At 40.1% G+C, this 26,097-nt stretch overlaps 11 protein-coding genes across 11 annotated transcripts; 3 read left to right on the top strand and 8 right to left on the bottom strand. All coding sequences in view use genetic code 12, as the record gives it.

The window, feature by feature from the left end:
* Positions 1-101: 101 nt before the first annotated feature.
* CDC15 (protein kinase potentially involved in septation during cytokinesis) lies at positions 102-3,005 on the bottom strand (the record flags this gene model as incomplete). Its single annotated transcript, XM_001387856.1, has 1 exon — positions 102-3,005. A coding segment is annotated over one exon (2,904 nt), but the record flags the coding sequence as incomplete, so codon positions are not given.
* A 1,213-nt stretch (positions 3,006-4,218) lies between these two features.
* YMN1 (quinone oxidoreductase) lies at positions 4,219-5,307 on the bottom strand (the record flags this gene model as incomplete). Its single annotated transcript, XM_001387857.1, has 1 exon — positions 4,219-5,307. One exon carries the CDS (start codon positions 5,305-5,307, stop codon positions 4,219-4,221), a length of 1,089 nt encoding a protein of 362 aa, XP_001387894.1.
* A 515-nt stretch (positions 5,308-5,822) lies between these two features.
* QOR1 (quinone oxidoreductase) lies at positions 5,823-6,995 on the bottom strand. The gene has a single exon (XM_001387858.1). It carries the CDS (start codon positions 6,960-6,962, stop codon positions 5,868-5,870), a length of 1,095 nt encoding a protein of 364 aa, XP_001387895.2. The 5' UTR covers positions 6,963-6,995; the 3' UTR covers positions 5,823-5,867.
* An 826-nt stretch (positions 6,996-7,821) lies between these two features.
* On the bottom strand, positions 7,822-9,141 carry LEM3 (role in phospholipid translocation across the plasma membrane; the record flags this gene model as incomplete). Its single annotated transcript, XM_001387859.1, has 1 exon — positions 7,822-9,141. One exon carries the CDS (start codon positions 9,139-9,141, stop codon positions 7,822-7,824), a length of 1,320 nt encoding a protein of 439 aa, XP_001387896.2.
* Positions 9,142-10,291: 1,150 nt separating this feature from the next.
* SUP45 (transcriptional release factor (ERF1)) lies at positions 10,292-11,786 on the top strand. The gene has a single exon (XM_001387443.1). The coding sequence runs from the start codon at positions 10,293-10,295 to the stop codon at positions 11,601-11,603; it is 1,311 nt and encodes a 436-aa protein (XP_001387480.1). The 5' UTR covers position 10,292; the 3' UTR covers positions 11,604-11,786.
* Positions 11,787-11,842: 56 nt separating this feature from the next.
* Positions 11,843-14,353, bottom strand: MAK5 (ATP-dependent RNA helicase; the record flags this gene model as incomplete). Its single annotated transcript, XM_001387860.1, has 1 exon — positions 11,843-14,353. The coding sequence occupies one exon, from the start codon at positions 14,351-14,353 to the stop codon at positions 11,843-11,845; it is 2,511 nt and encodes an 836-aa protein (XP_001387897.2).
* A 202-nt stretch (positions 14,354-14,555) lies between these two features.
* On the top strand, positions 14,556-15,581 carry YBZ1 (YBZ1-like protein; the record flags this gene model as incomplete). Its single annotated transcript, XM_001387444.1, is given in 2 exon segments — positions 14,556-14,780; positions 14,796-15,581. 2 exon segments carry the CDS (start codon positions 14,556-14,558, stop codon positions 15,579-15,581), a joined length of 1,011 nt encoding a protein of 336 aa, XP_001387481.2.
* Positions 15,582-15,610: 29 nt separating this feature from the next.
* SUT1 (hexose transporter) lies at positions 15,611-17,370 on the bottom strand. The gene has a single exon (XM_001387861.1). It carries the CDS (start codon positions 17,362-17,364, stop codon positions 15,703-15,705), a length of 1,662 nt encoding a protein of 553 aa, XP_001387898.1. The 5' UTR covers positions 17,365-17,370; the 3' UTR covers positions 15,611-15,702.
* A 1,439-nt stretch (positions 17,371-18,809) lies between these two features.
* On the bottom strand, positions 18,810-21,128 carry FRE1.3 (ferric reductase (FRE9 FRE5 FRE6 FRE4 FRE7); the record flags this gene model as incomplete). The annotated part of the gene is made up of 2 exons (XM_001387862.1): positions 18,810-19,121; positions 19,191-21,128. The coding sequence occupies 2 exons, from the start codon at positions 21,126-21,128 to the stop codon at positions 18,810-18,812; spliced, it is 2,250 nt and encodes a 749-aa protein (XP_001387899.2).
* Positions 21,129-22,100: 972 nt separating this feature from the next.
* PICST_34284 (ParB-like nuclease) lies at positions 22,101-22,532 on the top strand (the record flags this gene model as incomplete). The annotated part of the gene is made up of 1 exon (XM_001387445.1): positions 22,101-22,532. The coding sequence occupies one exon, from the start codon at positions 22,101-22,103 to the stop codon at positions 22,530-22,532; it is 432 nt and encodes a 143-aa protein (XP_001387482.1).
* A 119-nt stretch (positions 22,533-22,651) lies between these two features.
* Positions 22,652-24,844, bottom strand: FRE1.1 (Ferric reductase, NADH/NADPH oxidase transmembrane component (6 domains); the record flags this gene model as incomplete). Its single annotated transcript, XM_001387863.1, has 2 exons — positions 22,652-22,899; positions 22,921-24,844. 2 exons carry the CDS (start codon positions 24,842-24,844, stop codon positions 22,652-22,654), a joined length of 2,172 nt encoding a protein of 723 aa, XP_001387900.2.
* Between the last annotated feature and the right edge of the window lie 1,253 nt (positions 24,845-26,097).

Consider the following 26,097-nt stretch of genomic DNA (forward strand, 5'->3'; position numbering starts at 1 on the left):
TTCCTATATGGTTTCAGATTGCAAATTCTCTAACTTGACTAAAATTTCCCAGTACTATTCTCTTTATTTCTTGTTACATACCTATATTGGTTAGTTACACACTATTGAATATCTGCATTCATCATTGCAAGGGTTTCCGTAGCCAACTCAACTATCAACACCGAACCGTCGTGGCTCTTGAGCAATTCTAATGCATTAGTAACAGTCTTTGCAACATTCATCTGCTCAAGGATTTCAGATCTTGTGGAAATAACGATCAACTGCTTGAGGATTCTAAGTAGATTCAACTGTACAACAGCATTTTTGTTGTGTGTGCGAAGCTTGAGCACTATATTGTTGATGACATTGGCATTGGCCATAAATCTACCTACACGTTCGTAAGTTACAATCAACTTGAAATAATTCTCCAAAGCCCCTTCTAAATTAGATACCTTAGGCAACAAGAAGCCGGCTACAAGACAGTCCTGTGATCTGGAGGAGTCGATTTTTACGTAATGTGAGTCTTCCTCAGCCCACTTAATAATTGAATCTAGAGAATTGGACTGCCAGTACGGATCAAGAAGTAGATTGTAGTAGACCGTCAAGATATCGTGCTTCTTGAGGGAATCGCGTACCTCATGCTCACAGTGAACCATTTCACACAACAATGGAAGAACAAACTGTTTGAATGGAAGGTTGATCATGGACAACGTCTTCAAATAGGGAACTACTCCCAATTGAACGAGCTCCACCTCGCGTGAATGATTTAAGTAGCAACAATTGTACAATATGGGAGCTATAATATTGTTGACTTCTTTGTAATGTACAGTAGATGGAATGTGTGCTTCCAACTGGCTTATCAAAAACTCCAGAATCTCTGCCTTATACAATGACTTCAAGTTGTTCGAGATGCATGACATCAGCTTCACGAATTTAAGAATAGAAAGCTGGTGGTTGAAGCCCAAGTGTGGATAGACCTTAAATAGTAGTTTATACAACTCTGGACTTGATATATTCTGTCTAACTCTGGCCTCAGACTGCCCAAAGAATTTGATAATGCTGATAATGTTGTCCATAGTCTGTTCTATGGTTTGTTCCGAAACTTCTGTCATCGCTGGCTTAGATTTTATTCTTATCAACCTGTTAAGAAGAACAACAAACCAGAACAAAACTCCATACTTCGCCAATATTCTACAAAGATCAGACTTGGACCTGGTAAAGTCCTTCGTCAATACACTGGCAATGCAATCGACTGCGGCCAATGGAAAGGAGGGAGTCGAGTCAAAGTCTTCTTCAAGAAATTTGGAAACTACTCTCAAACCACCAGAAGAAACAAGCATCGAAAGCGCTTTTTCAGAATTTTGAAATATGCCAACAAATCTAACCACCTGCAATCTGATATTGATATCGTACATGGAGCTTTTGAATTGGGTTACGGCAGGAATTCCACCAAGTAAACAAAAGTTCTCAAACAGGCCAACATTGTTTTCAAAAATATGATTGAGCACTGACAAAGTGTAGAGCCAAAGCTTTTGATTTTTAGGAAGCTCCAGAGCACTATCTAGCAACTCCAAAAAGGATAATACTCCGTGGTCTCTAATTAAAACATCGTGCAGCACAGGATACTTCTTAACCAAGTGTAGCATTCTCCCAGTTATCTTTACAAGTGAGCCAATGATATCCTCGTTCTCAGTATGAGCTAGTTCGACTCTATTGGAGAATTTCGAAACAAGATATTCCATTTTACTTTGAATCTCCAACTCATTGGTATCAAAGTTCTCTATGTCAATATTCAAGAAGGGATCAGATTCGTCTTCGAGTTTTTCTTGTTCCTCTATGTTGAAACGTAATTTTGCACTATGTAAACCACTAAACGATGAACCATCCCCTTGAGAGCTATCATTCTTTTCTGAGAACTTTTGCAAGAGCTCTTCTTTCGTATACTTAGGTGGAGGAACCGAACTGGGCAAAGAATCTAACTCGCCATCAACATCGGTTATTTGTATGATATCGGGCATTCCTGGTCTTATGTTTGGAATCTTCACTCCTTCGAAATCCTTGTCCCAACTTTCCTCATTCATTTCGGAATAACTTGCTATAGATTTGAGTTCCATCTTAGGAACAGTTCTTTCACCATTGAGATTTAACATGGATGTCTTGGAAATGTTGCCAGATGGTAACAACCATCTATGCTTCAATAGCAATTTGGCCGTGCTTCTCAAACTGGCTTGTTTCTGGAAACATTCCATCAAGAAGTCCTTGGCCAAAGATGATATAAATTTTGGTAACGGAGGATGATCATCTGTGCCAATGGCGTGTAAAGCCGCCATTGGATTCAAGTCATGATACGGCGGGTTCATGGTGAACAATTCAATTATAGTTGCACCTAAAGACCATATATCAGACGCTGTACAGATCCCATCTCCACCAAGAACTGTTTCTGGGGCCATCCAATTGGGTGTACCCTCTGCACTATGATGCTGAGACGTTACTTTGGTAGCCAATCCGAAATCAGCAAGCTTAATCTCACCACTTTCGGTCAATAGCACATTGGCCGCCTTGACATCTCTATGAACTACACCTTGCTCATGAAGATAATTTAGCCCATGTAGAATCAGGGTGGTGTACTTAGCTAATTGTGGTTCTGGTAATCCATGATCCATTTTCTTGTAAAGTTGACGAAGAGAACCTCCAGAACAGAATTCTAAGAGGATATTTAGCGAAGATGAAGTCTTTACAAAACCATGGTACTTTACAATATTGGGGTGTTTCAATATCTTCAAAAGATCGATTTCACCCATGAGTCCAGCTACATTCTGCTTTCCTTCAAGCATTATCTGCTTGATTGCTATCACTTGGTTCGTCTTCAAGTTGATTCCCTTATATACATTGGCAAAAGCTCCTCTGCCAACCAACTTAGAGAATTGAAATGAATCGAGAGCGTTGCTCAGTCGGATTCCAGGTTTCTTTTCGATTCGTTGAGCAGGCGTTAACGATACATTTACAGAAGGATTACGCATACCCTTCCTGGGAGTTCTGTCTGCCGATAGAACAGGCGTAGGAGGTAATGCAGGTGTTTCCAGGAGAGAAATCACGTTCTTTCTTAGCTTTGATAACTGCCACTGATTTTTGTCCTGATGGTTTATGTGGCCAATGTCATGGTGCTGGCTTTTATTATTATGGAATTGGTTGTTGATGCTCCTATTAGTGTAGTTGGTATGATGTTGTAAGTTGTTATTATTGGTATTGTGTTGCTTTTGCTTGTATGGGGTTTTTCGTATAACCTTCTCTAGAAACGGAGAGTCGTTTTCGTCGTTTTCGTCATTTTCGCCTTCGATGCTTATAGTATTACGATATTCATTATTCATTTCTTCCTTTTCTTCACTGCTATCATTGCTTTTGTCATTAGACATCTCCTCTATTGGATATATGACATTTTGCAAAGGACGATCTTCCAAAGTGAACTTTATTCGACTTGTAGATGAATTTCTCGAATCCTGTTCAAATATGACCGGCACTTTTCCTTGTATTCTCTTCACAAAAGGCGACTCAGTTATCGATTCGTTCGAAGATATTGGCCCATTGCTTCTTACTATTCCCGACGACTCAGATACTTGCGAAAACTTGGAATAGCTGAGATACAAGTCTTGGTCATCGAAGTCAAATTCGTTGCTATATATTTGGTCATCCCGATCTTCCTTAAATTTCAGTAAAGTTGCTGCTTTTTTTTGAATATCCACTCTGTTTGATATGCTTTTGATCGAATCACGGTTAGCCACCATATTGGTGCTATAGTCGTCTAGTCGGGATACTCCGTTATATGATGATTCGTTACGAGTTCTTGTGGTGTCGCTATATTCAGTCATGCTGACGCGTTCATTTCTAAATTTGATAGACTTGCTCTCGTAGTATGGAGCTATACTTTAATACCACGGCGATAAGAGCGCCTTGTATGGAAATCGGAGTCGCTGGTGGTTTTTGTTCGTCTCGAAAAAACAAGAAGCTCAAATGTAGAAATCAGTTTGTTTACCTTTTTGAGATTTGGTTGCACAAATCGAGCGCATTATTTTACAGGTTACGTTTAGCAGCCATACTCAATTATAATAAGGCTAAATAAATTGATGTTGCTGTTGAATTATGAATAAATGCCATATCTAATAGAAATGTCTATGATGTTAGAAAAAGTAGAATATAAGATTTATTTGAATTGATATTTGTGTTTTCTTTTATTATCACTATTTAAAGCTTTGACGATCCAATCTTGGTAAGCAACTTACCTGGCCCCTTTTTATCGGAGAAAAGCAACCCCCATGTTTCTGGAATTTTCTTGAAATCCCCTGGAGAAGTCAAATCCACAACTGTAAATGATGATTCATTGGCTATAACTTTGCCTTCTTTGATCCACTTGAGAATTGCTTGAATCGCCTCAGGGTAGCTGTCCTTGAAGTCCAATACAATAAACCCCTTAACCGTGAGTCTGTTTGTAATGATTTGGGGCCAGTTAGCAATCATGGAACTCTTGAAGTCATTGTATCCTGCAATGGCTCCACAGGCAAGAATTGTACCAAATGGCTTGGTCAAGCCCAACATAACGTCCAAGATTTTTCCGCCGACACTGTCCATGTAGACGTCACAGAACTTCTCCTTTCCAAGTGCAGCACTCATGTCTTTGGCAAAGGTAGGGCTTTTGTAGTTGACACAGACATCTGCACCTAAACTTTCAACCCACTTGCACTTATCTTCTGAGCCTGAAATTCCAATCACCTTTTTGCACCCAACGACCTTCTTGGCTATCTGTACACACATACTCCCTGTAGCACCAGAAGCGGCAGAGATGACTACGGTATCTGTTGATTTCAAGCTTATAACCTTCTGAAGAGCAACGTAAGCCGTGATCCCAGTAGTTCCCAATACATCCAAATATTGGGTCAACGGAATCGATTTATTCGTGATTTTATTGTAGATGGCATCCTTTTTGATAATAGCATAGTCAGACCAGTTTAAAACGCAGTTAACATAGTCACCTGGCTGGTACCCTTCAAGTTTTGACTGAACTACTTGGCCAATTCCCACTGATCTCATAATCTGATTCTTCCCCACAAGCTCCACATACATTCTGTCTGCCTTCATTCCTTTCTGGATCCATGCTCTTTGTGTAGGGTCGTTGGAGAGGTAGATGGTTTTGATGAGCAACTCGCCATTTTGAATTTCCCTCAATGGTTTGGTAGTTAACTTGAAAGTGCTCTTTTCGTCATTGAGATCGAAGTTGACCTTGGCATAAGGCTGTTCGTTGACTATAAAGCAGGTTGACTCTTTTGGAATAGACATAATGTACGAAGCTGAAAGCTATTGGAACTTGCTGAAGTTCGTGGCGAGAAATAGTTGAAAAGTTCTCTAATTCAGATTTCTGTCAGGTCGATATACATTCGACTTACACATATAGATAACTATAGGTAGCTTTATATAGTTTGCTAAAGCGGCGATAGATTTCCGTTTTGAAATGTCCAAACCCGAGGTCTGGCCTTTTGTGGAGAAATCGTCGGAGTGGACTAAGCGATGCGCTCCAACTTGCGAAGCTCCCCTCTTCGGCCAGGATGTCGTGAAAATTTATTCTGGGAAGGTAGGTGGACAAGACGAGACGAAATGTTGGAAGACTATAATAGACATTTATGGGTACAGTAGTATTCGAATCGATTTGATTGGTGCAAAATAAGTTAATAATCCATAAATTTGCTTGCCTCTTGCTGTAATTATTATTCCAATATACTTGAATTAAATGTAATTATATCTCATTGAGAATTTGCAGACATTACAATACTTGAATTCATAATTAACAAAATTATACAGCTTAATGTTTATTATAGCTAGTCATACATATTATCATACACTTAAGCGATCTTTGTAATCAACTTACCGTTTGGCTTTTGGTTACCAAACAAAAGCTTCCACACCTGTGGAATTTGCTCGAACTTGTCTTCCTTTTCACTGAGGTCTTCGACATGGAATGATTCAGCAACTTGGAGTTTGCCGGTGGTGAGACCGTCAGCAAGAACAGCGATGGCTTCAGGAACCTTGGCAAGGTAGTTGCCAACAATGAAACCTTGGACGGTTAAACTGTTGGTGATAATTTCACCCCAGTTTGGAACCTTGATCAATTCTCTGTCATTGTAGCCAGAAATGGCACCACAGGCTACTACACGGCCGAATCTCTTGATCTTGGACAACATGAAACCCAAGATGTCACCTCCAACGTTGTCGAAGTAGATGTCGATGTAATCTTGGCCAATTTCTTTAGTTAACTTTTCCTTCCATTCTGGGTCGTGGTAGTTGGCGCAGTAGTCGGCACCGATGCTTTCGACATACTTACACTTTTCGTCGGAACCAGAGATACCAATGACCTTTGAGGCACCCAAGATGTGCTTGGCAATCTTGACAACCATAGAGCCTGTGGCTCCAGAAGCAGCTGATACAGCAACAATTGGACCCTTCTCACCTTCAGCTGGCTTCTTGAATTGACCAACTTCAGTCAAACCAAAGTAGGCTGTCAAAGAGGTCATACCGAGAACAGACAAGTAGAATGGCAATGGCAAACCCTTGGATTGGTCTACAATGTTGAAGATCAGTGCTTCGCTAGCAACAGCATAATCAGCCCATTCAAATCTACCGGAGACAACAGCACCAACAGCAGCCTTGGAAGACTTGGAAGCAACAACTTCAGCCAAAGCCAATGACTTGACAGCATCACCTGGCAAGATTGGTGGAGCGTAGGCTCTGCTCAAATCTTGATCCTTTTGCATCCAGGTTCTTTGAGTAGGGTCATTGGAGAGATACAAGATTTTTACCAAAATCTGGCCATCCTGGAGTTCTGGAAGCTTCTCGGTAGCAACATCGAAAGTAGAAGATGGTTGGCCGAACTCGTAGTTGACTTCCTTAGTAGGAGCGTTCTTTAAAACAACTTTGGTGGCAGAGGTGGGAATACTCATTGTAGCTTTTAATTATTTGAAATTGAAGCAGTTGGATGAAACAATTGAATAAACTGAAAATCGATTTTGCAATCGGAAATCCCCAGGGATTTATAGCTCCACTCGCAACTGAAAAATGGCTGCGACGGACTGCACCTGTCAAAAAAGTGGGAAATCATTTTCCACCATCCACTGGAAGACGCAAGATTCGGAGCTGGAGTTTGTAAGCATGGCGGAGTTATCCACGTTTATTGAGTAAAGAGCCGTTATGACGGGTTTGTGCTATTGCCGTCACCAGCCGAGGACTTGGTTAGGTATCCATTTTATTCTGAAGAATTCTATGTGTTTCTTTTTTGTCTTCTAATTATCTTCTGTTGCATGAAATCCTCTCGGAAAAGTGTAAGCGCATCTCAACTTTTATTTCGCAGCCTCACGGAGCTGCAGAATGAACAATTCCATGGAGATGACTTAGTGAGCACTCTGGCAATCCGTACAGCAACGTAGACTTGGATATAGTAGTAGACTGTCTAGAATATTTCAAGATACAATACAAATTTCAAGTAGTGAATTTCTAGAAGTAACGCAATTGATGACGTCACCCTCTTGTCAAATAGGATCTCTATGTCTTCTACTGAGGTTGGTAATGAAGACTTCATGAACCATGTTCAGCTATTAGATACACCTGCTAATTGGACACACATAGTACCAATTACATGGAAAGCATTATTTGATATTACACTGGGCTGCCTACTCTTCTATTAGAAGAATACATCTTTCTTGTGGCTATCTACTCTTATATATAGCTACATCATTTCTTTCTTTCATGCATTTACAATATAATAGTACACAAGATGTTCTTCTCAATCTATCAACAAAGTCATTATTCATTGGGCTTCTCAAAGCCAGTAGTGGCTGCTTCGGCGGCAGCAGCAGCCTTTTCGTCAGCAGCAGCCTTCTCCTTGTTCCAACTCAACAAGTTGACATCCCCTGTTCTTCTGGGATGGATGAAGTTGATTATCAAAAGAGACAAGCCAAGGATGAAGCATACACCACCGCCAACCATCCAACTGATGCCCAAGAAGTCATTCTTGCCTCCGATTACCGATCTTTGCGAAAGATAGATATACTTTTTACCGTTATATGGCAACACCGGGAAGTGCAACCCTACAGAGATCTCGTATATTCCCTGTTCCAAGGCATCGTCGTCGTTACGAAGGGCCAACTTGTTGAAAGTGGGCAAAGCTGACGTGTGCATCCAGTTTTGGAACTGGTACCATGTTGAGATGTCAGGTACATTGGTTTCATTGTAGCCGTTGGGGAACATCTTGTACCAGTTTGGAGGGGGTACGATCTCAGTATGGTTGTATCTTGTCTTTTTGAATCTGTTTTTGTCTGTAGCCCAAGCTATGCCTTTCTCAGTCATTTCAAAATCGCCTGAAGAGCCGTTGACAGCACTCAAAGTCGTCGAAAATGTATCGTTAAACAAACTGTTAGCGATCAAACCACAAGGATAGATCCTTGTGCCATTAATGTTGGATAAAGGCAGACAGTTTTCGCCTACCGCGTTCTTTATAGTGTTCAACGAAGCTGGTTTTCCTTCGAGTTGGTCCTCGCTGAATGACTTTACAAAACGACGATGGTTGGCGTAGAAATTGTGGAGACGGTAGAAAAGATAAATTGGAGCCGTCATTCGGTTGGGAATCTCAAACTGAATGGTGCAAACTTTTCTTTCGTCGTCAAATGGTTGTGATTCATCGGTATCCAAACGCCATTGTGGCCTATGTGCGATATCAGCATCTTTCGTTCTGAAGTTGAAGTCAGTGAATCTATCAGGTATCTCTGAAAAATGGTCAGACGAGGCTAAAAGCTCACACTGGGAGTAATCAATAGCCATGTCTTGAACTCTACTGGAGCCATACCACATGGCTGCGCCCAAAGGCACAAACACGATGGCTATGGCTATTAACAACGGAATAACCGTTTTGGCTGTAAGCACGGGGTTGTAAGCTTTAAGTCTCTGCTGTCTGAATGCGTTATCACCGGGTTTTCTCAGCTTGTCTTTGTCTTTTTGTCCAAATGAAGAGTCTTCCGAAACAGAGTCAGACTCATACTCGGAATCGGGATAACCGGTACCTGGAGGTGCCGAGCTGGAAGTTCCATCCGGAAGCTTTGTGTTACTGGGGTCGGCAGATGAAGCCATTGCAAGATGTTATGTATGCGAAGAAACAAGATATGAAAAGAACTAAAAGTCAAAAACGTTGACAGACGTCAGAAAGAAAAGTGACGTAAAAATTGATATAATCACCCTGCTATTTCTGCCGGTAGAAGATGAGAGATTTAGAAACAACCGGGTGTTCCTTCTCCTGCAGGAGCGATTCGCGCGAAAAAACAGTTATCGCTTTGCCTGATTCTCCAGTATATGCAGCTCCTGGCCCCGAAGACTTATACAGACTTTAATATAGCGCTCATATATTTCTCTGACGATTTCATGTTTGTGTCAGTTATCATACAAAGTTGATTCTCCTGGGTAGTCTTGCAGTGCCTTAATTTTATGGTAATGTTTTTAGCGGCCGCTTATGGTCTTCTTTTACGCATAAAATTACATACTGCTAATAGATTATATTGTAGTCTCATATTATAATCCTGCACATAGACTTTCTTCTGCGTTGGGCTTGAACTCTCCTAAAAAGTCTACAGAAGATAGCAATTGCAAAGTGGGATCACTATGGGGCCCTCTGTGAACCATATATCGCATGTCAACTTTTCAGCCATTTAAAACGACAAATAACAGACTTTATCGTGCCTATGTCCTTTCCACTGATGCAAGTGTACTGCATATAATATAATATATCCCTATGACTCCTAAAGTAGCCTTAAATTGTAGTGCTATATTACTCTCTTTTGGGGAATTTACTGGACATTCTTAGAGACATGTTCTGACGGGGTAATATGAACTTCATGACTCATTCATCTGTAGTGGTCATGGAAAATGTGCTTTTTCTAGCACATTTCTTCTTATTCAAATCTTTTTTGGCCTGCATGGTTCACTAGGCATATATTTTCTTAGCATAACTTCACCAACCGTAGGATCACTATATATCTCTATAAAATGGACCCCAAAAACCTCAGATCTTCTCAAAAGAAGCAAATACAGTATACATCGTTCGTTTGTTCACAATTGCAAACTCAATTTCCTTGTTTTCCTTCTCAATTGTCCATTATCTGACTATTGCTATAAGCTCACTGTTCTCATCGTGCCACGTGACTTTTCCGATTTTTTTTACATCAACTTCACAAATTTCACTATTTTTCACTTTCACCAACAGTACTATTTCTCTACTTAACAACACCATGTCTCAAGAAACCGACGCTGAAAAGAACATCGAGATCTGGAAGGTCAAGAAGTTGATCAGATCGCTTGAAGCGGCCAGAGGAAATGGGACGTCTATGATTTCGTTGGTGATTCCACCAAAGGGACAGATTTCACTCACACAGAAGATGTTAACTGAAGAATATGGTACCGCTTCCAATATCAAGTCGCGTGTTAATAGATTGTCGGTGTTGTCGGCAATTACCTCTACCCAGCAGAAGTTGAAGTTGTACAACTCAGTGCCCAGGAACGGGTTGGTTGTGTACTGTGGAGATGTGATCACTGATGAAGGTAAGGAAAAGAAGTTGAACATTGACTTTGAACCTTTCAAGCCTATCAACACCTCCTTGTACTTGTGTGACAACAAATTCCATTTGGAGGCGTTGTCAGAGTTGTTAGAAAACGATGACCGGTTTGGATTTATCATCATGGACGGTAATGGAGCTTTGTTCGGTGCCGTCTCGGGAAACACGAGAGAAGTGTTGCACAAGTTCACTGTGGATTTGCCCAAGAAGCATGGTAGAGGTGGTCAGTCTGCCGTTCGTTTCTCGCGTTTGAGAGAAGAAAAGAGACACAACTATATCAGAAAAGTTGCCGAAGTCGCTGTGCAAAACTTTATCACCGCCGATAAGGTCAATGTTAAAGGTTTGATTTTGGCTGGTTCGGCTGATTTCAAAACCGAGTTGTCCAAGTCTGACTTGTTTGACAACAGATTACAGGCCAAGGTGATCAAGATCGTCGATATCTCCTATGGGGGTGAAAACGGGTTCAACCAAGCTATCGAGTTGTCTGCTGAGACATTGGCCAACGTCAAGTTTGTCCAGGAAAAGAAGTTGTTGAATGAGTACTTTGACGAAATCTCTCAGGATTCTGGCAAGTTCTGCTACGGTATCGAAGACACCTTGAAGGCGTTGGATTTGGGAGCCTGTGAAACCGTCATTGTGTACGAAAATTTGAACATCATCCGTTACACCTTGAAGGACGTTGAAGGAGTTGAGGTCGTTGCTCACGCTAATCCAGACTTGGCTGACAAGTCGTGGCAGGAGGACAAAAAGACTGGCACTGACATGGAAATCATAAAAGAAGAGTCTTTCTTGGAATGGTTGGCTGAAAACTACAAAAACTACGGTGCTAACTTGGAGTTCGTCACTGACAGATCATCTGAGGGTGCCCAATTCGTCCAAGGTTTCGGTGGTATCGGTGCTATGTTGAGATACAAGGTCAACTTCGAACAGTTGGTCGATGAATCCGACGATGACGAATACTTTGACGACGATGACGACTTCATATAAATCTAGAGTTTTCAGTAAATTATAGTTCAGGTCAGGCGCAAATAACATACACATCATCATCTAAAAAGACATACATCATCTGTCTTGGTAATTCCCGCTTTGGTCCTCATGTTTCCTTTCCTTTGGGTCTTTTATGTTTCCTTGTTCTAGCTTTTACTTTCAATATAAACTGTATAATCTTTCGTATCTATTGTACACAATGTAACATATGCTCAGTTCTCCTATTCTACTTATCTTTTCTATTTTCTATTTCCTTCTTTCTGTTTTCTCATCGTATCCTTTCTCTCTTGCTTTTTCTGCTTTTTTTCTTGCTTCTTCTGGCTTGGCTTGGTGACTTTACCAGCTTTGGACCTGGCAACTTTCTTACCCTTCAAGTCATCTAAAGCATTGACCTTTGAATGGCCGACAACATCCTCATGGCCAACTCCAGTAACCATCTGATGGGCAATGTTTTGTAATCCACTGGTCAAATAAGATCTTCTAGTTTCCTTTCTAATACTTTTGCTGAGTAATTCTTTCAACTCGTATCTCAATCCCTTCTTCTCATCCTTAGTGATCATTTTTCCTTCTTTTCTCTTTCTCTGCTTCTTTATAATATCATCTTCAAAGTCGTCAAGATCTGACAAGTCATCCACTCCAAGTTCTTCAGCAGCTTGTTTAACCCACGAATCTTCCTTTCTGGTGGAAGTGTTGGAAATGTCAGCATCAGCTAATTTGGAAGCTATGATAACTCTTGGTTTTAATTGAGAAACAAGATCCATTTCGATAGGTAACAACTTAACATCGTTGTGCATGTTTAATCTACCTCCTTTGGTAGAGTTGTTAGCCACCAATCTTCTTAACTTTCTAAGAGGTCCTGAAGCTTCTTGTGGAGAACAGAACATCACAGAAACACCCTCCTTGCCAGCTCTGGCAGTTCTACCAGATCTGTGAATGTAGACATCAGCAGAGCGAGGTAAATGGTAATGAGCTACATGGTCAATGTTTGGAATATCCAAACCTCTAGCAGCAACATCAGAAGCAATAAGTACGGCAGTGTCGTTCTTTTCGCTGGCCTTCTGGAATCTTTCCAAAGCTCTCAATCTCTGTTTTTGGATCATAGATGAGTGAATGGCGAATGCCGGGATATTCAAGTTGTTGAGGAAAGGTACCAAACGCTTCACAGAGTCAATAGAGTTGGCAAATACTAATGTGGATCCCTTATACATGAGCAAGAAGTAGTATAAGTAAAGATCTCTTTCAGTTGGTCCACATTCAACTAAAGCTTCTGTGATATTACCTGACACGATTTCCTTAGGGTTAGCATCTACAAGAGCCGGTCTGGTATCTTTGAATTTTAATTTATCGTTAAGCAAATTCAAGATTTCGTCGTTACCGATTAACGAACTTCCTTCAGAATTCCTCTTGTGCGATTTCTGGTTCTTGTCGAGCTTGCCGAAAAGGTCTCTGGAGAAGGTAGCACTGAAAACCAACGTCTGCCATTTCCATGGAAAAGTCTTATTCTTGGGTCTATTCTTACGGAACAAATCTAAGATAGTCTCAAATTCCTCAAAATGTCCATCCTGTAATAATCTGTCAGCCTCGTCCAATACGATGATATCAGTAGAAGCCAATCTTTTTGTGAGATCTTCATCTTTCTGGAGCAATTCTAAGATACGACCAGGAGTGGCTACTATAATACCAGGTCCATGGGATAATAATCTTTCTTGCTTCTGAATGGACAAACCACCAGTGATACTTACAATACCATTAGTAGATAGAGGAGAGTATTTGGCAAGAGAATTAAGATGACTAACAACCTGATGGGCTAATTCTCTGGTGGGAGCGAAGATTATACCAGTGGGATGGTTGATAATCTTCTTCTGTCTATTCTGGTTAATGATAGAGAGGTTGGACAAGTACTTTTCCAAGATCGGAATACCGTAGGCTAAAGTCTTACCGGAACCAGTGATAGCCTTTCCTACTACATCTTTTCCTTCTGCTGCCAAAGGAATGGTTTTCTTTTGAATTGGAGTGGGTTTATCGAATCCAAGAACTGACAAACCATGCAAAGTGTAAGGAGATAACGAGAAGTTGGAATCCTCATTTTGCCAGTGTGGAAGGTTAATGTCTTCGTCGTCTGGTAAGACAAACTGAGAATGTTGGAAAACATTCTCCGACAATTCTTCGTCATGTTCAGGTTTGCTTTCTTGAACTGGTTCAACACTTTCGTCGACTTCTCCGATTTCGTTGATATCTTCATCCAAAATATCTTCCACTTCCATGCCATCTTGAATTTCACTGTCATCATCAAAACCAGTGAATTCTTCTTCTTCAAATTCATCTTCATTCTCTTCGTTTATTTTATCTTCTTCATGTTCTTCGTCTTCATCTTCATCTTCTCCTTGCTCTTCATCTGCCTCCAGTTCTTCGTCTTCGTCTTGTTCTTCATCGTCCTCCAATTCTTCTTGTTCTTCTGTCTTACCCTTTTTTACTTTCTTATTGTCCTTCACAATAAATTCAGCTTTTCCATTAACAATCTTCACATCTACACCATCAATTTCTTCCAAACCGTAAAAGCCTTCCCAGTCATCCAAATTGTCGGGAACCTCTACAGTCTTCCAATTCAAACTTTCTGCCTTCACTACTTTTGATTCGCGGTGCAATTTCTGCTTCAAAGTTGGGGTCTTTCTGGTCTGTTGGCCTTTTTTACTCTTTGAGCCTTTACCCACATTGCTCTTGCCTTTGATTTTCTTATTATTAGGAGCCATTCTTTAGCAAAAAGGTCAGTTAAATCGAGCTGCAAAAAAAAATTCCATACTATATTATAAACTGAAAAATCCATCTCATCTTATATAAATAAATTTTGGCTGGAACTGCATACACAAAATAAATTAATCTATACAGATTAACTTGACTTTTTAGATCTATCAATCATAAAAACATCCAAAACTTGTGTGTGAATATTCTGAAATGGCAGTCAGAAAGAATAAAGGAGGGTTATTGAAACGTCCAAAGACCATTACGGAAAAAAAATTCTCACCAAATAGTCTCAAACCGCAACAGGCGAGAGCTCTCATCAGAAGATATCATGTTCTCCAAAAGAACAAGCATGCTATAATACGAAAACTCCAGGCGACAAAGAGTAGGGTATTGTCTGAAGTTAATATCGAAAATTACAAGGCAATAATCAAAGATGTAAAGAACTTGGAGAAGGTTTTCCAAGAAAGTTTTGACAAATTTGATCTTTCGTCAGTCAAGAACAATTCCACCTTTGTCAAAGTAGACGACTCACTCTCCACAACGCAATTGGTTCAACTTTTGGCAGAAATAGATAGTGAAATTGCAGCCCGTGGTGGAATCGAAGCCTACCAGAGTGCTTCGACTCAGGGCCAGACTGCAAAAAGAGGAGGAGATTCTTCTAAACGGTTGGTGGAATGGCTTAAGACAGAGGAGTACAAATCTAGATTGAACCAAAATAGTGCTTTAGAGATTGGATGCTTAAGTCCCAACAATCTCATATCGACATGTGGGATATTTGATAGCATTGTTAGAATAGATTTAAACTCCCAGAGTCCTCTTATACTAGAACAGAACTTCATGGAAAGACCATTGCCCAGAAACAACTCTGAAAAATTCAATCTTATATCGTGTTCGTTGGTGATAAATTTTGTGCCATCTCCTAAAGAAAGAGGAGACATGCTTCTTCGAATAACCAAGTTCCTCAGAGAGCCTACAAAGGACACCTTAAGTTCTTTGTTTCTTGTTCTACCATTGCCATGTATATCCAACTCTCGGTACTTTGACAACGAGATCCTCCAAAAGATAATGGCAAGTCTTGGATTCAAGCAAGTGTTTTACTACGAGGCAAAAAAGGTAGCCTATTGGCTATTTGACTGGCAGGGGAAAAGGCACCAGAAACTTCAGGTATTTACAAAGAAAGAGGCATATCTGGGTTCCAAGAGAAATAATTTTTGCATTACGCTAGAAGCAAAATAGAGTTAGCATAGAAGAACTACGTACGATTTCAATCTTTTATAACATTAGGTCTATGAAACATTAAGGGAAACTATCTATAACTTTTTTATCGTGAGAATGCTATGCATAAGACATTAGGGATTTAAACATGTTCGTCAACAGGCTTTTCATCAGCAGCGTAACCAGCTTCGGTAGCCATGGCAGCAGTCGATGGTGGAACCCACTTGCTGGATTTCCATGGAACCACGTTGGAAGCGTACAATTCGTCTACGTCTTCCAAGGACAAACCCTTGGTTTCAACAACGAAGAAGTAGACGTAGAAGAAGGAGAATAATAAACATCCACTGAAAACGTAACCGAACTTGAAATGAATGGCACTAACAATGAATGGAGTGAAAAATGAGATCAAGAAACCGAAAACCCAGTTAGCAGCAGTGGCAATGGCCATAGCCTTGGATCTGATTCTCAATGGGTAACTTTCAGAGATGATGGTGTAGACACCACCGGCCCAAGTGGAGGCAAAGAAAACAATGAACAAACAGGTAATGAAGATCAAAGCGTTACCGGATGGTTTATAGGTGTTGTCGTTGTTGTATTCACCATCCTTGTACAAGTGGAAACTTCCAATGGTAGAGTAAATGATGAAACAAACAAACATACCAGCAGAACCAACTAACAAACAAGATCTTCTACCAAATCTTTCAATGGCCCAGATACCAATGAAGGTAGCAGCAAAGTTGACAACACCCAAGATAATAGAGGTTTGGAAAGAGTCCTTCAATCCGACAGCTTGGAAAATGGTAGTTCCGTAGTAGAAAAAGTAGTTGACACCAGTCAATTGTTGTAAGGATTGCATGATGATACCCATAACAACTCTTCTGAAAATGGCAGGCTTACCGGTAATCAATTCAGTCCAGGAAGCGGATCCAGCAATAGCCTCTCTGTCAATACCAGCTTGAATCAATTGGATTTCAGTGTAGACACTTGGGTCTTCTGGGGATAATTTGTTGGATCTAGCGACAGACTTCTTGGCATCTTCGATTCTCTTCTTTTCAACCAAGTATCTTGGAGATTCTGGCATGGCCAACATACCAACAACCAAGAAAATAGCCCAGAGGAAGCACAAGCCTAATGGCACTCTCCACTGTCTAGAGTCGGATAATCTTTTAGTACCGTAGGTGACACAGTAACCAATGAAGATACCCAAAGTAATGCACAATTGGAAACAGTAAACCAAGGTACCTCTTAAGTGCTTTGGAGAACTTTCACCAATGAACAATGGAGACAATACAGAAACGGTACCAACAGCCAAACCAGTAATGGCACGACCAATCATAACTTGGTACCAAGCGTGTTGAGAAGCAATTTGGACGATGATACCAACAACGTAGATAACCATGGAAGCCATAATACCGACTCTTCTACCGTAGACGTCACCAATCTTGGACAAGAAAATACCACCAATAGCACAGCCAATATTGAAGATAGACACAAGCAAACCAACTCTGACATTGGACAAGTAGTGAGTGCCGTCAGCTCTGGTTTGACCAAACCTTTCCAAGAAGTCAGACATGTTAACAAATCCAGAAATGGTACCAGTGTCGAAACCAAAGACAAAACCACCAAAAGCAACTAACAAACAGAAGAAACAAATCAAAAGATATTCAGAAATACCCTTGGACTCCAAGGCTACCAAGGTTGCATCATGGTTTTGGGGTACTTCTTCAATCTTATCTTCATCCTTTTCTAAAAAGGAAGCATTTGAAGGTGTTTGAACACCTGAAGGAATATCTTGAGAAGACATTTTAATTAGTTATTTAACTTATGTAGACAAGTATTCAAAAAATCTTTCTTGGGGAGAAATGCTGTTGTATTTATAGAAGTTATAATTTGAGCCTAACAAAAATAAGCTGCTAAAACTGCCTCATTGCATTTCGGAAAAACTTTTTATTTTTTTATGCTGTCTGGTGATGCATGCATAGTAGTGTCCCACACCTCCAGTTTCTCCGAGACCATCCCCCCACTACTATGAATTTGGAGAACTCGTGACTCGGATTACCCTGGAAATTTATTTTGGCTTTATTGTGACATTCAAATGAGAGCATTTCCTGAATGGGATGTGAGTGTTGTCTTCTGTCTTTTGTATTTTTGTCTACTTCGGAGCAACTTTTTAGGGAATTTTTGTTCTGCTTCCCAAATTCGATCACTATACCTTGATCCATATTTGGCAGTTTTCATGTAACTATGGGGCAGCTATTATGCTAGAATGACCAATTCCTCGTTGAATCTGTAAATGCATTGGCTCTGAAGTCAATTCGTTCTGAATAAAAGTTTTACTTTCAAAAAGATTTTCCGGTGCCTTGGAAAATAATTATTTTTTATGTAAACACCACATAATAATGAAACAGTTTCCTCAGAAATTGTTGCTGTGGTCTAATATTTTTATCAGCGAACAAAATTGAGCTACAAAATTTCTTTTTCGTCCACTTTTTGGTTAATTGCTATGGGTTTCGGAAAAACTTTTTCATCGTTTGCAGATGACCGGCCCTAGCATGTTGCTGAAGAAACTAGTTAATCCGAGATGGCTTTGATATAGTATAGTGTTTAGCCTATCCCAACGGAGAATTCTATTTCACATTTCGTTATTATTTCAAATATTTGATTGTATTAATTATTCTTTGTTTGTATTTCATTTTTACTCTGCTAATACCACTTTCTAATATGAAATGCTAGGCATCTAGTTAGTTTTCTGAAGACTGTCACGTAGTAGTTTCCTAAGGCGCAAGCAACAGTATGGAGTGATTGCACAATTTAGCAGAATGTTACAGTTCTTGTGCAAAGTACTTACAATTTCAGTACATGACCGTTCGTAGTGTGTGTAAGAGTATAACGAATATAGCATGTTCTTGACTAAAGCCCATGGTTGCATTTTACTTCATACCGGATCAACTATTGTGTAATGAAGTGGCTCGGGAAACTACAATCAACGCCATTATTGCAGAAAACCAGCAGGAATTACATGTTACCCAAGGATAAAAAGGGTCCAGAGATGGCACAACTTGACAGCTTCCCAATTGAAGTGTAGCTATAAACGTTGTTTGGTCATTTTTCTTACAGTAGACAGAAAAGTTAACTTGATTGAACATCGGCTAAACCTTAGCCATACTAACCTTATTTCTAGCCGGCTGATATTGCTACTCCATCATTTCTTATTAAATAAATTAATTTCTCGTTTATTGTAAATGTAACCTATGCCCATACCTGTAATTGCTCAAAGTAGTCTACCCTCTTTCTATCGGAATTATTAATATTTTCTACAACGGCAGACCGTAATTCGTCTACCATTACCGGATGCCCACAGGTCACAAAACATGCAGAACCTGGAGACTCTTTGGTTGCCTGCTTGACGAGGGTATCAATGTGGGGTCTTCCTTCCCTGAATTGAATGTGGGAAAGATCAGTCTTGATTGCCGAGATAATTTCTGGTCTCATGCTGCCCATCTCAGTCAAGTTTCTTGATTCAAAAGTATTGTATCTTGTTGTATTTGAAGACAAAAGAGGCTTATGTGAATTTTCTTGTTCGTTTTCATTGATTTCTTCAGCGTAAATGGAATTCCTTGACAGAGTCACGCCATCATATTCTTCTAGGTAGCCATGAGAGTTCGGTTTGGTAACGCAGATGGTAGTATCGATATTAGTTCCCTTCAATGAGACCAATTCATCATAAAACCAAAGCAAAGATCTATACTCCCTTATAACCCAAGTTAATTTTAAGTTTTGCTTAGTGAAGTTGCTTCTCTTGGCCAACTCGTACACTTCGGCATAAATTCCTGGTATTCCATTACCTCCAGCCACAAAAATGGCACTATCGTACCTACTAGCTGGAGTCTTCTCGCCATATGAGCCTTCAATTGCAACTCTAATGGAAGTCAGTTTTCCTGGATGGCTCTTAAGATATTCGTACAAGCTGGAAGTCACACCTTGCTTGACTTTTACGAACAAGACTATATTGGCCGGGTCATCCAAATCTATAGTATACGTGAATGGGTGAGACTGCCAGAAGCAACTAAACCTGAGAAAATGAATAAAGACATGCCCTCCTGGAACAGCCTCCCAATGGTCAGGCTTTGGAACAATTACTTTCAAAGTCTCGTTGGCTATTAGTTGCACCTGTGCTTCTGGGAAGCCAAACGAGAAGAGTCTTCCAACACGTACTATTCTGTCAAAGAGCCATAGCATGGAAGTGTAGTAGTAGAACCAAACACAGTATAAATCTTTGACATGAAGCCACGCACCAAAAATGAATACGGCAGCCAATATTATATGAACCAAAAGGAATACTTCGTACCATTTCCTTCTAAGCACTAACAAACCCTGTATCATAATGAGAATGCCAGACCATGTCGCTAAGGCACCCCATCTGATGTATGGCTCGTTTATTCTGTCCGGGTTACGTTCTTTAATCAATTTGGTGTAGAAAAGAACGTGGATCATCACCATGACGAAGACTATCCGGGAGAGCCATCTGTGAAGAGTAATAAACGTCGAGTAGTCCCATCTAGTGTACCATTGCAAGAAGTTGTTTCTACCACCAAACAAAATTAGAAGAGGCATCAACAGACTTGTCAAAATGCTGGCACGTACAGCCACATATCTAAGGATGGCATACTTCTTCTCGTGAAAAAGAGGATCACCCTCCACGTAGTTGATATTATACACAAGAAGGTAAGTGCACATGCTGCCGAAAGTGATGAGAATTATAGTTTCGGCTCGTGTTGGCACAAGCATGTCAAGCACGACAAGAAACTTCTTTTCGTTTGTCTTGTACTTTCCTCTTGTTGCTGGAAGCGAAATGGTTCTTCTGAACCAATTTGAAAAAGGTCCAGTGAGAAAGTTTCTGTATAGATCTGGAAAGATTACTTTTGACCAGTTTCCGATGGCTGCAATGGTGAATACCACTATCCAGTAGAGTACCACATATGCGCCGTAATCAACCGAAACATCGTAGTTTCCGAGGAAGTTCTGATAAGCTGATCTGAACAAAACGATCTCAGAGTCTATTAATCTCACGGGGAAATCTACTAGCTTGGAAGGTGAGTAGTCCACAATTTCACTTATGTTTTTGGCTGACCTCAAGTAATTGTCATGGGCCTCCTCAAACTCGCTTTCTGTGAGACTTATGTTGAACATCAGCTGGCACATTCCCAAGAAAGAGTTTATTTCTTGTGGATGTCCATACTTGTAGCAATGGGAAATAGTCGCTAAAGCATTGGAGTTCTTGCAGTAGCATTCCTGACTAACGATGCCCTCAGGGCAGAATGTCGTTGTTAGAGAGATCTGGTAGTTGCAACCTAAAAAGGCGATACTGGCCTGGCCGTACTTATGCATTGGGGCTCCGTTTACAGCGGCTTCAGGGGTAAGAGCTATCATTGCCGATATCACGAAACAGATACATAGCACTACTTTGGTAGCTCTGACAGAAGAGTTCTGAAATTTGGCCGGTATCACAAGCAAAGGCGTAGCAACTGCTAGTATTACTAGCGATGTATATACGGCCCAGATATACATCTCATACTACGGATTTCTCTGCGGTGGTGTTGTGGAAAGAGGTTATCAGTTTGATCAGTTGCGATCAAAACTTAACTATGGACGCTCGCAAATCTATATGTTTTGGGAAGGAAAAAACAAATTTTTTGTGGTGGAAGAGATTTTCCGGAGATGTGGTTCGCTCGCAATGGTATACGGATCGGATTCTGCCAGCAAACCCTTGTATGTCTCTGTGAACTGTGATAGGATCTACACAAAGCGGAGGGCAGCGTGTATGAAAAGAACTTGTAGATAAAAGATTTTAATCAAGACAGGAGTCCGTAGACTGTCGCTTTTATCTATTTGATCTCTGTTAGCCAAAGTCAGGTGACAGAAGATTTGGCATGAGGCTCCGGCATCACCCTGTTACTAATACTGTAGAACAGTGCTGATCCGACATCGGACTCGGTGACAAATACAGCACACAGTGCCATAGAAATTCTCACATGGAGGAAGGATTTAGGTTCTCTTCAGCACTGTGGATAAAGGCGTAGAATTAGTAGTAAAGTGGTGGCCCTGGATGGCTCCGTCTCGGGCTTCAATATTGGGCCACTATACTAAACCAAATCTAAACCAAATACCATATACCATATACTGAACAATCTATATACTGTATACCATATACTGTATACCATTTCCCGTATTCCCGTATTCCGTAAATACACTATAATACATTTGTTCGAAGAAAATCTCTAATTCGCTCTACCTGCTACTGAAACTATTAAACTATTCGTTGCAGAATATTTTCCCAAGCTGGGCTCGTTTTTCTATTATTAAGCCGAAGCGAAAACCAACTCTAGATTCATGCAAATATGTCAGATTAGCGCGATTTTTCGCTGCACCACTGGCTGGTCTGGTTATCGTAGAGACTTCAGAAGCAATATATAAATGTGACCATTTTCCATATCGGTAGGCTGACCCGCTTCTCTCACTGTACTCTACAAATATACAATAATGTCTATGCAATCGTCTTTATTGAAGGAAGAATACGTTCCTCTTCATGAAATCCGCAGACCAATCCCTCCGGTATTGGATTTCCAGAAAATCGATGCCATGGTATCAACCCTCAATGGGGTGCCAATGGCTTCTGCAACCTGCGGAGTTGCCGATATAACTCCCGGTGAATTGCCTCCTATAGATGTGTTTAAGGTCCGCGAAGCTGGAAAAAATTACTACTTTGCCTTTGGTGGATGTCACAGATTCCAAGCTTACGATAGAATAAACCAACAGGGCGATAAAGTAGTCATGGTCAAGTGCAAAATCTTGCCTGCTACCAGAAAAACTTTGCGCGTATACTTGGGTTCTTCAGTAGACCAGATGTTTGAGGATCAGAGCTACGACAAGACAGAAGTAACATCGCTCAAAAAATTATCAATTAATGAATAGATATGTATATAATCAGACAATGGCGTGAAGGAAGAATCCTTATCATGTCCATATTTGCAATTGCTCAAAGAACTCAACCCGCTTCTTTTCGCTGTTGTCCAAAACTGGAAGAATCCTTATCATGTCCATATTTGCAATTGCTCAAAGAACTCAACCCGCTTCTTTTCACTGTTGTCCAAGTTTTGGACAACAGCGTAACGAATATCGTCGACCATTAATGGGTGGCCACAGGCGACAAAGGCTGTTGAACCACTGGATTCCTTGATTTCATCTTGGACAAGTTCTTCCATATTAGGTCTTCCAGTCTTGAAGGTGATGTGGCCCAAGCTTCCTTGGATGGTAGATACAATTTCGTCGTTCGAGACATCTTGTTCAAGAGAAATGACACTTTCAGAATTGCTTCCAGATACCTTTTCATTTTCAGAGTCTATGGTATCCTTCTTGTCGTCAACCAAGTCAAGCTTCTCTTGAGGTGAGTGTGAGAATAATCTCTTTAGCTCTGCCGGTCTCTGGGATTCAGGCTTGGTGACAATTACGGTAGTTTGAATCTTAGTTTTCTTCAATTCAAGTAATTCGTCATGAAACCAAAGTAGAGTCTTGTAGTCTCTGATGATCCAGAACAACTTGACTCTGTGCCTTGAGTCCTTGGATCTTATAGCAGAATCGACAGCTTCCGAGAAGATACCAGGAATTCCATTACCCCCTGCAACATAAACAGCCGAATCGTACTTGTACGCAGCAGTTGATTCACCATATGGACCCTCAACACCTACTCTAACTTGAGTGGTCTTTCCAGGGTGGGCAGCCAAGTATTGATAAAGACTGTGAGTTATACCTCCCTTAACCTTGGCATAAAGTACAATAGAGTCTTTGTTCTCAACAGAGTCCGTGAAGGTAAATGGATGAGATTGCCAGAAACAACTTGGCCTGAGAAAGTGTATGAAAGCATGTCCACCTGGAATAGATTGCCAATATGAAGGTTTTGGAATAACCACCTTCAAGGTTTCACCGGCCAATAGAGTGACCTGTGCTTTTGGAAATCCGAAGACCAAGAGTCTTCCTATTCTTGCAACTCTATCAAATACCCAAACGGCAACAGATGCATAGTAGAAGTTGATATAGCCTAACTCTTCTACATGAATCCAGCCACCTACTATCCAGAGAACAGCCAAAATAATATGGACCAACAAGAACATTTCATACCAATTTCTTCTTAAGTAAAGCACAGCTTGTACAAAGGATATTCCTCCTGCAACAGTTCCAACAACACCCCAGTAGAGATATGGCAATTTGATTTCAGAAGGATACCTTAAATCAAGAGCAAGTGTGTATGTAATTGAATGAATAACAATCAAAATGAAATCAATTCTTGCAACCCATTTGTGGTAGGTAAGGAAGGTTGCATAATTCCATCTGGTGACCCATTGCAAAAAGTTATTCCGACCAGCAAATAACATAAAGAGAGGAATCAAAATAGTCCCAGTAATGCCGGTTCTGTCACCAAGATATTTCAGAATTGCTCTTGTCTTTGTAGGAAATAAAGGATCGTTCTCCATGTAGTAGATATCAATAGCGTTGCAGACAATGGTAACTACTACAAACCCACTAATTACCAACGTTTCCAATCTTGATGGAATCAAAATTTGAAAATAACGAAGAAATGTCTTCTCCTGTGCCTTACTCTTTCTGAAAGTAGCTGGCATGGTAATGTACTTTCTAATGAAGGCGGAAAATGGCCCTGTCATCTTTCTGAAAATCCCAGGAAATAAAAGCTTGGACCAGTTACAAACTGCTCCCAAGATGAAAACCAATGCCCAGTATGCAACCATACCACCTCCATAGTACAAGGAGTAGTCGAAGTTGTGAAGGTAGTGAGTGTATGACTTCAAAGTAATTTTAGCCAATTGCTCATTCAATATAACGGGTACGTTCACTGGTACCGTTCTATTGTAGCCATCTATTTGAGACGGAGACTTTGCATTCCTAGTGAAGTTTTTATATGCTTCTTCAAACATTTCTGGAGTTCTTGTAATATTGTATGGTAAGCATAATTTTCCAATTAACTCAATATTGGAAGTGCTGTTTTTACCAAGTTGGTGCAAACATCCAACCATCGAAGCAAATCCGTTTGGGTTAGTGCACAAACAAGCATCTCCTACTAACGGAGGCTTACAAAATGAAGCAGTCTGCATAAGCAGATATCTACAAGTGTAAATATCTATCAAATGACCATATTTTGTATAACTAGAGGCACCATGAGCAGAGATAACAGTCAAATAGACAAGAATGTTGAATACAGCAATTAAATTCATCTTGATATTTAGCTGTAGTAGGTTCAAGATGTCAAGCTGGGAAAATTATGATGTAAAATGTTTCCATTTAAATAGTATTCTATCTAGAAACCACCGAACTACTCACGACTAACCCATTACATTGAATGCAATAACTGACAACCAAAGTCAATGATTGGCCGAACTTTAATTACATGCAAAAAAAGGTGGTTTATTGCAATTACCATCTGTTCGCTATTATGCAAATTTGCCAAGATACGGACCAAGGACCAGCCAAGACTTTCACTATTTGGTAATAAAGAGCCTTACGAGAGTAACAAAAAGGTTTATGATTGAATCCACTTCCAATTGAAAAAAATTGACGAGTGGTACATTCTACCAACTAAATCACTTGTAATTTGTATCTTTATCTTGTCAATCTTACAATCCAAGAAGAACATTCAGTAACAAATATTCTTAATTGTAAAGATCCTTTAGGTGGCTTAAAGTAAGGGGAAATTTTTTCTTGTTTAGTAGTGAATATCTCGTATATCCGCTATCCTTATACGTGGGGCTAAATTTGCTTTGTCGTACTATTAAAGCGGAGTACGTATTGACTTCTTTAAAGGTGCATCTTTTTAATGTGGTCGGGTTGTCCGCCATTGTCCGGGAGCCCCATGGCGAACAATAGAATATGGGTCATTTGCTATATTTGTGCCCAACTTCAGGACTGTATTATAAATAGAGTTAAAAAATGTTTCGCCTCATTAATGCCTGCAAAAGTTATCAATTTCATCAATTAGAATATTTTTTGAAAAATTTTGTATGTCATAATTAAAGCCGTTCGTCTACTAGAGAGATTTTCTAGGGATCGAATTTCAATCGGTTCTTGAAGTGGGCGGCTCTCCTTTTTTTGAAAGTCTCATTGGCTGTATTGGAATATTTTATAGTTTTTGCATTAATGAACTTGCGTTTCCCGGCGCAATCTGCTTGTGTTAGTAAACTTTTTGCATATGATGAGCAACTCTGTGAATTAGTTTCAATTAAGCGAGTACTGCTTGACTTTTCTAACCAGGCATAGAATATGATGCAGATTGGCAGCTACTGGGTTTGAGTTTTTGGTTGTAATAACTTTTAACATTCGTAAATTCGATCGTCTTGATTGGAAGCCGAGTAACTTTTGATCGCTCTCATGCAATTATTATTCTAACAAATTTCAAATTATGGTTTGATATTGTTGTTTCTTGGCTAGATTTGCTAGGAATTGCAAATTTCATAATTTCCTGTCTTTATAA

Source organism: Scheffersomyces stipitis, chromosome 1, assembly GCF_000209165.1.
Source record: "Scheffersomyces stipitis CBS 6054 chromosome 1, whole genome shotgun sequence".
NCBI lineage: Eukaryota > Fungi > Ascomycota > Pichiomycetes > Serinales > Debaryomycetaceae > Scheffersomyces > Scheffersomyces stipitis.